Source organism: Dipodomys merriami, unplaced genomic scaffold (genome assembly GCF_024711535.1).
Source record: "Dipodomys merriami isolate MVZ:Mamm:240054 unplaced genomic scaffold, mDipMer1.0.p SCAF_5, whole genome shotgun sequence".
Classification (NCBI taxonomy): domain Eukaryota; kingdom Metazoa; phylum Chordata; class Mammalia; order Rodentia; family Heteromyidae; genus Dipodomys; species Dipodomys merriami.
In genome coordinates, this window is record NW_027206068.1 from 10,409,270 (window position 1) to 10,419,590 (window position 10,321).

At 48.5% G+C, this 10,321-nt stretch overlaps 1 protein-coding gene across 2 annotated transcripts in view; it reads right to left on the reverse strand.

Annotated features, from left to right (window-relative positions):
• Positions 1-9,701, reverse strand: part of Nfe2l3 (NFE2 like bZIP transcription factor 3) — a 38,981-nt gene extending 29,280 nt beyond the window's left edge. For both annotated transcript variants that reach the window (XM_069996057.1, XM_069996056.1), the window contains exon 1: positions 8,970-9,701. In XM_069996057.1, the coding sequence (XP_069852158.1) occupies positions 8,970-9,542 (573 nt within the window). In that variant the 5' untranslated portion in view covers positions 9,543-9,701. The remainder of the gene's footprint in view (positions 1-8,969) is intronic.
• Positions 9,702-10,321: the final 620 nt, after the last annotated feature.

Genomic DNA, 10,321 nt, shown 5'->3' on the forward strand with positions numbered 1-10,321 from the left:
GCCAACCCAGGCAGGAAAGTTTGTGAGACTCTTATCTCCAGTGAACCACCAAAAATCTAGAAGTGGCACTATGGCCCGAAGTGGTAGAGCACTAGCCCTGAGTGATAAGGCTCAGGAACAGTGCCCAGGCCCTGAGTTCAAGCTCCACAACCGACAAAAAGAAAAAGTGAAAAAAAAATGCAGTGGGCAAAGAAGAGGCCAGATGACCTTTCTCCTCCTTGCATGCACCTCTTCCCACGAGGGTCCTCTGAGTATAACATCATCTCAGTCTGTTCGCCCACACAGCTGCATGAAGTCATTCAAGTCTCTCCATTTGAGCCATCTAGGAGGAATTTTTCCTCCAGCTAACCCCATTACTCACAGAGGCCCTGCCTGTTTCACACTGTCAGGTTCCTGGGGGTGACAGGCTCCACGCAGAGCCATCCATACAGTGCAAAAAATCTGCACCTTACTTACTCCATTGTGCAAAAAACAGCTGCCGAGGTACAAGGGGTATGGCTTGTTTGCACTGTGCTTAAAACAAACCATGAGATAAGCAGGAAAAGTTGAACAGAGGCTATGTTTGATGTCAAGTTCTAAAGAATGTGCTAATAGCATTGTGGTTAGGTTTAGAAGAGTCCTTACAATTCAGGAATATATAATGAAATATTTACATGTTTTCCAAGCCAAGGAAACAGTGGGAGAAAAAGAGCCTTTTTCTCCCTGCTAAGTCCTGGCAAAGAACTAAGCTAAACACACACACACACACACACACACACACACACACACACACACACACACACACACACACAAGCCACACATACACACAAGCAATCATATTTGGACTCTGTTTCAAACTACCAAGAGGGTAGGGGCTCAGTAGGGGCATTGTGTGAAACCCAGTTTTCATCCTGAGGGCCTAAGGAAAGGAGGGGGGAGGGGTATCACCAACTGAAGTTAGTAGGAGAGGGAGCTAAAGATGAAACAAGACCAGTTACGAATTTAACCTGCTGAAGCTGATGACGGAGACACTGTTCGTTTTCCTACTCCCTAAGAAGAAATTCCACTTCCAGCTAACAGGTGCCTGAAATGTCTCAACTCAATGCCGCTAACATGTGCTGGTTCAATTCAAGTCATGCTGAGTTGCCAGGGTTTGTATGGCTGCCCACTCTACTGAGTCTAGACTTGCCAGCCTCCACAAATGTGTCAGCCAGTGCCTGCAAATAAATCTAGGTGTGTGTGTTTATTCCCTCATACCTTACACACTCTGTTTTCCTGGCCAAGTTTGGTATATATAGTAGGGAACCTAATTCTGGCCCAGGTCAAAAAGTCATGTCTTGCTTCTAAGCCATAACCATATCCTGCCCTGCAACCTGACAATCGCCCAGGCATATGCCTTGGCAAGCTTTAGCTTTCCTAAAGTATAAATGAGTTCTAACACAGATCCTTCACAAGTATATCTGAGAAAGAGCTGCCACTCCACAGGGCTGCCACCCTGGGAGGAGCGCTGTGTGAAGCTTGACAATTGGCTAGAGATGTGGCTTCTTCAGTGCTAAAGAACAGCAACGTGTTCTAGTCCAAGCAAGGTCACCAACTTGCTCTATACCATTAGGCAATCCCACATTTCATCACCTGATTAATTATAATGCCAACCTGAAAGCCTGCTCTCCACTTCCCCCATCAAGTGGTTGGTATTAAGTGGTAAGGATTTCAGATCTGACCTACTTTCTGGCTGGGACTCTGGCCTTGAAGTTCAGGGTCTTGGTACCAGTGGAAGCCCTGCAAAGCCATGGAGGTTGAGTGCTCAGCATACATTGACAGCACCAGCATGAGCACTGCTCTTAGCCCTGTCCCCAGCGGTGGCAGGTTAAAGACAAGGCTCAGTTTCCACACTCCCTACACTGCAATTTGAAGCAGAGGGTGCCAAGTCCTACAGAAGAAAGGTTACCGGTGCAGCCGGCCTCAAGGAAAGAAAAGGAAATGTTCTGTAGATGAAGTGATAGCTGAGCCAGTCAGAATGTAATAGAGACAGAAATGGGAGGAATGAAATAAAGGCATTTCAGGCAAAGGAGGTAAAGGATAAGAGTGAGAAAGAGTTTAGGGAAAGGAAGGAGTTTCGGATGCAAAGTAGGCTATAGCAGAGGATCAATGGGCAATGAGCTCAGCAAGGGCAGGTAAGGGCCACACTGGTTCATTTATGTTCCTATTATTTCTATTTACAAATGAATGGTTTTCATTGTGATACTTTCCTACCTATATAATGTATTTTGTTAATGTCCACACTCCCCAGTCCCTTCTTCCTTCCTAATAGTTCAACTTGTACTTTCATATTTTGTTTTTTAAACTCCTAGAGTCCCTATGTAAGAGAAAACCTGAGAAATTTGCCTGAAGTCTGGCTTATTTTACTTTACATTAGTAATCTCCAGTTTCATCCATTTTCCTGAAAATGACATAATTTCCTTTTTCAATAGCTGAAGGAGGGGCTGGGAAGGTGGCTCAGTGGTAGAGTGCTTGCCTTGCATGCATGAGGCCTGGGTTCGATTCCTCAGCACCACATAAGCAGATAAAGCTAGAAATGGCACTGTGGCTCCAGTAGTAGAGCATTCACCTTGAGCTGAAGAGCTAAGGAACAATGCTCAGGCCCAGAGTTCAAGCACCATGAACCCCACAACCGACTAAATAAATAAATTAATTTAATTAAATATAAAATATACTTAGAACTCAAAAAAAAAATAGCTGAAGGAAATTCCACTGTAGGGCTGGGGCATGGCCCAAGTGGTAGAGAACCACAAGCACAAGGCCCTGAGTTCAAACCCCAGAACTGCCCACTCCAACAAAAAAAGAGCCTCTATTGAATACGTATACCACATTTCTTTATCTATTCATCTGTATATGGGTGCCTAGGTTGATTCCACAGCTTGGTTATTGTAAACACTGCTGTTAAAAACATGGCTGTGGGGCTAGGAATATGGCTAGAATATGGTAGAATGCTTGTCTAGCATGCATAAGGCCCTGAGTTCAACTCCTCAGTACCACATAAACAGAAAAAGCCAGAAGTGGTGCTATGGCTCAAGTGGTAGAGTGCTAGCCCTGAGCACAGAGGCTCAGTGATAGAGCCCAGGCCCTGAGTTCAAAACCCAGGACTGGCAAAAAAAAAACAAAAAACAAAAAAAGGATGTGAGCTGGGCACTGGTTGCTCACACCTGTAAATCTAGCTACTCAGGAGGTTGAGATCTGAGGATCATGGTTTGAAGCCAGCCCGGGCAGGAAAAGTCTAAGAGACTCTTATCTCCAATTAATCATTATCTCCAATTAATCACAGAAAAGCCTGAAGTGGAGCTGTAGCTCAAGTGGTAGAGTGTTAGCCTTGAGCAAAAGAGCTCAGAGACAGCACCCAGGACCTGTGTTTAAGACCCACAACTGACAAAAAAAAAGGGGGGGGGGGAGTATGGATATTGCTACTACATGCTACTATATTCCTTCTGATACATGACAAAGAGTAGTAGTATAGCCGGATCTATGGTTGTTCTGTCTTTAACTTTTTCAGAAACCTCTACACTGATTTCCAAAGTAGCCGCGCTAATTTACATTCTCACCAACAGTGCTAAAGTATCTTCCGAAGCCACATTCTTGGTAATTATTATTCTGACTGGGGTGCGATGGAACCTCTTCTTTGTATTTCTCTAATAACCAAAATTGTTTTTCATGTATTTATTGGCCATTTGTACTTCTTTGAGAACTGTCTATTCAGTTCATTTGACCATTTGTTGGTTGGATTATTTGTTCTTTTTTGTGTTTAGCTTCTTTTAGTTCTCTATTTATTCTGGACTGCTAATCCACTGCGGATGGAATCTTTGAAAGAAAAAATGTGGAACTGGTACATAATAAAGAGGTACTGGAGGCCCTCCAAGTAGAAGCAGAAACCTGCACTTGGTGCAGAATGAGAGGTGACTGGAGGTATTTATTGCTGAGCCCCAGCTGGATTGTTGACAGTGGCTAACATGGAAAGCCCACAATGTACAGACCATGCTCAGCCTTACAAGCACTGTCTCACTTAACATTCTTCAATTTACTCAGCAATTCTCTTACCATCTCATTTTATAGAGGAGGAAACAGAGGCACAGCAAATGTGTGCAGCTAAGATCATTCAGCTGGCCTGACTCTAGTACTAGCACCTTTGACTGAAAGATGGGCCTACACTGAGTTCCAGACTTTGGCAGACTGGTTTTCCATTGTGAAAATGGGAAGCAGGAAGGCTCAGAAGTAGGAAGAAGCCAATGATTCAAGAAACAAGCAAAGAGAAGTTCTCCATAACCTACAATAAAGTTCCCAGGTTTGTACAACCAGGCAGCAAAACTCTAGGTTCCCTCGTAAGCACACAACCCAGTCTCGCTGCAGTGGTCCTAACCCATAGACCAGCTGTTCCCACTGGATTTAGCTTTGAATGACTGGGGCTTAAGCAAATTGAGTACCCTAACAGCTGACAGAAGAGTGACTGTTACAGGTTAAATTTTGTCCCTTAAAATTCATATATTGAAGTCTTAACCCCCTAGAATGTTAGAATTTAATCTTATTTGGAAACAATGTCATTGCAGATGTAATTCGGTAGGCAGAGACCTCAGAGTGGACCCTTATATGACTGACTTAAAAAGGGGAATTTGATGTCTGGCATTGGTGGGTCACACTTGTAATCTTACTGAGGAGGCTGAGGTTTGAGGATAGAAGTTCAAAGCCCAGGAAAGACAAATCTGAGATTCTTATCTCCAGTTAACTGGCAAAAAGCTGGAAGTGGAGGTATGGCTCAAGTGGCAGAGTACCATTCTTGAGCAGAAAAAGCTAAGTAAGAGCATATGAGTTCCTGAGGTCAAGCCCCAGTACCAACACACACACACACACACACACACACACACACACACACACACACACACACACACACACACACACACACACACACACAAGATACTGGAAACAGCACAGGGAGGATGTCATGGGAAGATGGAGGCAGAGAACTGGGGTGATGTACCAAAAGCCAGGGAAGGCTAAAGTCTAACCACAAATCACCCAAAAGGCTAGAGGGAATTGTTCACAGATTCTCTCTCACAGTCCTCAGAAGGAAACACCTTCATCTTGGACTTCTTGCCTCCAAGCTGTGAGACAGTAATTTCTATTCAAGCCACCAGCTTGTGGCAGTCAATAGTAGGATGCTAATACAGGATTCATGCCATCCGTTCCTGGGAGAAGACCAAAATACATTCTACAGCCTCCTTTAATAAGCAAAATGAAACTCTACCGGGTAACTTCATCAAACTACAATGAATGGAATTGTATTTGTGTATCATAGCTGTTGAAATCAGGCAAACATGTTTTTTCATCTTTTTCTAACTGCTCACACATTCAGGATTATGTTTGATTTTGAAGCACAAATGATTTTTACTTTTAACAATAAGGACCGTCTCTCTCTTCCCTTTATTCTTAGACTCAAATAACTGTAAAGCAATCTTTGTGTGACCTGAAGTAACCAGCCCTTAGGGCAGTAAGTGCCCCACAGTCTCTCCCCCAGCTGAGGGTTGCTGTGACAAGGCATGAAACAGCATCACCATGACAAGCCCTCTCTCAGTGTCAAAGCAGCGATAGCTCTCTGAAATACAGGTGGTGGCTTTTTAGGCAGTCACTCACTGTCAAATACGTTCACCTATCCAATGCTACAACACTATTCTGACCTAGTTTAACCTGTACATTACCATGCTTCACCACTTCTAAAAGAGGGGTATGTGATGAAGAAAAGCTTGTCAGCTCTGGGGAATTCCAGAATCTTGTTTTCAGATAATTATTAGCTGGATTAAAAAGTGAAACCAAAACAGTACTTCTTTTGAGACTTAAGAAAAATCTGCTATCCCAAAATACTTTTGCATCATAAAAAATTATAAAAAGTTATACTCTAAAACCAGAATCTCCTACAACTCAAATGTAAGCCACCGAAAGTAAAACAAGCCAGGTGCCAGTAGCTCATGCTTATAATCCTAGCTACTCAGGAGCCTAAACTCTGAGGATTATGGATTGAAGCCAGCTGGGGCAGGAAAATCCATGAGACTCTTATCTCCAATTAACCACCAAAACAGCCAGAAGTAAAGCTGTGGCTCAAGTGGTAGAGTGCTAGCCTTCAGCAAAAAAGCTTGACTACACAGCCCAGGCCCAAGACCCAGGACCAGCACAATAAGTAGTAAATAAATAAATAAATACAAAACACACATGATGTTTCCATCAGGCAAAGTATTCCCTCTCCTTCAACTTAACATTTATTTAGTGCTTTAAATATGACAGGCATATTTCTATGACCTTTATATGGATTTTTTTTTTGGCCAGTCCTGGGGCTTGAACTCAGGGCATGTACCCAGTCCCTGAGCTTCTTTTGTTTAAGGCTAGCACTCTACCACTTGAGCCACAGTTCCACTGTAGGCTTTTTCTGTGATTAATTGGAAGTAAGTCTCACAGACTTTGCTGTCTAGGCTGGCTTCAAACCATGATCCTTAGATCTCAGACCCCTGAGTAGCTAGGATTACAGGCTTGAGCCACTAGCACCTGGCTACGGGGTTGGAATCTTTATTATTTCCATTGTGCAGGTGGAAAGAAATGCTGGAAGGTTGAAGAATTCACAAGATCACAGAGCTTTACAGTAAAAGGAGAGGGAGGGGTTCAAAACCAGAAGGCCTGGTCCTACATGCCCCACCCTCTTAACAACCAACCAAGCCAGACAAGGAGACAAACAAGCCAAATAAAACAAATTGGGGTTCGTATGTGTGTGCAGGTCAAGGACTGAGAATGGAAGACAAAAGAACACTATAACTCAGGCACTGTGCAGATACTTCACACATGATTTTCTCACTTAATCAGCACAATACCTGTGAGGTAAACAGAACCCTCCCACTTGACATATGAGACACTAAGACTTGGCGTGATTTAAATAACCTGTGGAGGGAATTCTAGTAAGTGATAAATTCAGGCCTAATTGTGAAAAATAGTGGTGTTTTCTAGCTCATTTTCCCTCCAAGTCATGATCTTCATTATGTATCTGCTTTTCAAAAATCTGCTGTACAATCTTTTTTTTTTTTTTTTTAACATCAAGTACATGCCCTTCACTTGGAAGGCTGGTCAAATTGGATCACACGTTCAAGATCGCCTGGGTTACATTACGAGACCTGTCCCCAAAATCCAAATCACTTAATCAATCTAGCACCACAGACTGGTTATCTTAGGCCCAGGAGGTAGGCTGAGTGGAGGACTGTGTTATCCCATTCCAAATGCATAATTGTCCCAAGAGTCTGACCACAGTGCAGTTGCTTGATTAATTTGCTAGTCTAGGAGACCGGAGATGAGGCTCTGGTTTCGCTTCTGGCATTAACTAATGTATGACCAGCCAAGTCCTCTAACCTTGCTGGGCTTATTCCCTTAAATATTGTGTTCTAACTGAATGTGAAAGCACTGGGATGCTCCAGCAGGCAGATCACCGCTAGACTGCACAGAACCAAGTCACCCACAGCTAAAGCAGTACAACAGCACACAAGCCAGTCCAACTGGCTCCTCTGCCCAGAGAACAGCCCTGAATGGACTTGACTCTCTCCTCTAGGAAAGAGGGATTCCAAGATTCCAAGGTGGTCTGGCTGGATTCAGGCCCCATAGTTGGCTCCAAGGCCAGCCTTCTAGTCTAAATAGGTATCATCCAGGTGATGCTAGGAGGGAAGGACTGAGGGTGAACAGACTCCCTCTCACTAAGTCCCTGTACACTTTGCAAGGAGAATGGCATTCAGCAGGGAAGGGGACAGGGTGCCACCTGCTATGGCATCCAGCTGGCATTTCAACTCTGTATTATACAACCAGGAAATGTACCAAGGGACCCCTACCCCAGTGTGAGCAGGAAGGGGGAGGGGAGCTCTTTGTTCTGAACAGACAAGAGTCCATCCAGGAACGCCTCCCCCCCCCCCCCCCGCACCCCCCCCTTGTCCCCACCATTAGGTCAGGTCCCCAGAGAGAGGAAGGGATCAGATCAGCATAACAGTGAATCACTAACACTTCACACAATGACCCCTACGAGAGAGGGTGGAGAAGCCCGTCTAGCAACTGCCTACACAGACTCTCTGGAGCTGCAAACAAACCAGTTTAGCCCCAATTCCCATTTTGCATATGACTGCACTTCACAAAAACAACATCCCAGGAAACGTGGGGATCCTCAGCAGTTAACCCTCAAGTTTCCATCCAGGAGGAACTGTAAAAGCTTTCCTTCCCTACCTTCCCCCCCACCCCCACCCCAAGCAGGAACTCCAAATGTGTACATCTTCCGGAAGACACTTTAAGCCTTAGATCTTGGCGAGCTTTATTTCAGAAAAAGAAAAGGTGAAACGGCTGCAGGAGTTTGAGCACCTAAACCAAAGGGAACTGGCGGGTCACGGGCGACTGTCAAAGCCTCGGGTTTCGCTACCCTAAGATGGGGTGACGACCTAAGTTCCAGGAGGAACTTAGGCTGGGGAGGGAGGGATTGTTAGATCGCAGAGGGACCGAGTGGTTATTGATTAAGCTCCTCATGCCAGGGAGGAAGGCCAAACAACTGGGTTAGACTCAGGGTGAGGGCCCTGCGCTAGGCCTGGGGATGGGGTCAGCCTTCCACGGTATCTTTCACTCCCGCACAGGGTCGGGAGAAAGACTTCTTTCTCCGCGCACGCGAGCCAGAAAATCAACACCCTCCTCCCTCCTCCCCACCCCAGCCACCAAGCATCCAAGCGGATAATGTCACCCCGAACCCCAGCGATAGCACTAACGATCTCCATTCGGATTCACAAAAGAGGAGACGGCGGGGGGGGGGGCGGGGGAAGCAGAGTCTAGGGGTTCACAATGCAGCGCCTGGGTGAGCCCTCCAGGGTTCCCAGCTGCCCCCCCCCTTGGCTCCAGAAGGGACAGGCGTGGTCCCTGCCCCCGATCGCGTCCCGCTCTCCAATTACCTGGCCCGCGCGTCCACCCGCGTCCCGCACCTGTGCCGTCGGTTCGGCCGCTGCCTCCGCCTCCTCCTCCTCCTCGGTGGCGGCCAAAGGGCTACTGAGAGCCTCTCGGGGGTCCCCGCCGCCCCCCGGCGCCGCTTGACTGCTGCTGTCCACGCTGGCGCCGACTGCTCCCGCCGACGAGGCGGCGCCGAACAGCCCGCGAGCCCCGTCGGCGTCTCCAGCCGCCACGCTGTGCACCAGCCACGCATCCACTCGAGTGCGGGGGATGAAGGGGACCCCCAGGGCGCGCACCTCGCGGAGCAGCTGGCCCTCGAGGGGTGCCCCGGGGTCCGACGCCCGGCCCTTGGGGTGCTGCGGGCCGGTGCGCCCCCACTCTCCCAAGGCGGGGAAGGGGCTGAGCGCGTGTGCCGGGCGGGTCGGGCCGCCCAGCCACAGCAGCTCATCCCGGAGCGGGGCGGGCGGCGGCGGCAGCAGGTAGAGGTCCAGGTCCACGCGGAGCCCAGCCAGGCTCAGCAGGAGGGTGAGGTGCAGGAGGCCGCCGTCCGCCGCCCACCACGGCTTCAGAAGCTTCATCTCCCCCCCGCCGACGCCCCGGTCGGCGCCCGCGGGTTCCGCTCTGCAGCCGCCTCGCTGGCACGTGCGGTGCCCCAAGCCGCTGGCACCTGCCGCGAAAGGACAGGGAAGAGAAACAATGGACGAGGGCTGGCAGCGGCCGTAGCGGGCTCCCCGCGAACAGGGCACAAAGGCACTCGCTGGGCAGCCGGGCACAGAGCCTGGCGCGGCCCCGGCTTGGCGAGGCGAAGGAGGAGCCACCTGTACGCCCGGCCCGCCGGACAGCCCCGCCCCGGTTCCGGCCCCGCCCCGCCCCGCGGGTGTCGCTGTGCGCCGCTCGCCGACCCTCGGCTGTCCTGGACCCGCGCCCCAGCAGAGGCTGCGCGGGAGGGGCCCCCGAGTGCCGAACCCCAGGGTGGGGGAGGACGCAAAGCTTGCTGGGAATAGAAGTTCTGGACACCCAGTGGCCTCTGGCAGCCCAGTGGCCACGAGCCTGGAAACTATTAAGGAGAAAGGCGAGGAAGGGAGGGAAGTGAGAAGGAGAGAGGAGACTGGATGTGCTGGCCATGGGAAAATAACTGGGCCGCTCTGAGGCCACCGGTGTCTTGCTAAGGGCTTGTACGTGGCCTGGCCGTGGCCGGGACCGAGGGTAAGCCTCATTATAATAGGCTTAGGAGTCTAACCCCTGGATTCAGATCTAGGGCCACCAGAAGCCAGTTGGGTGAGTTTGTATGAGTTTCTTAACCTATGTTTCAGTTCCCTTGCTAGTAAAATGGAAATAATAGAGATACATGAAGTCT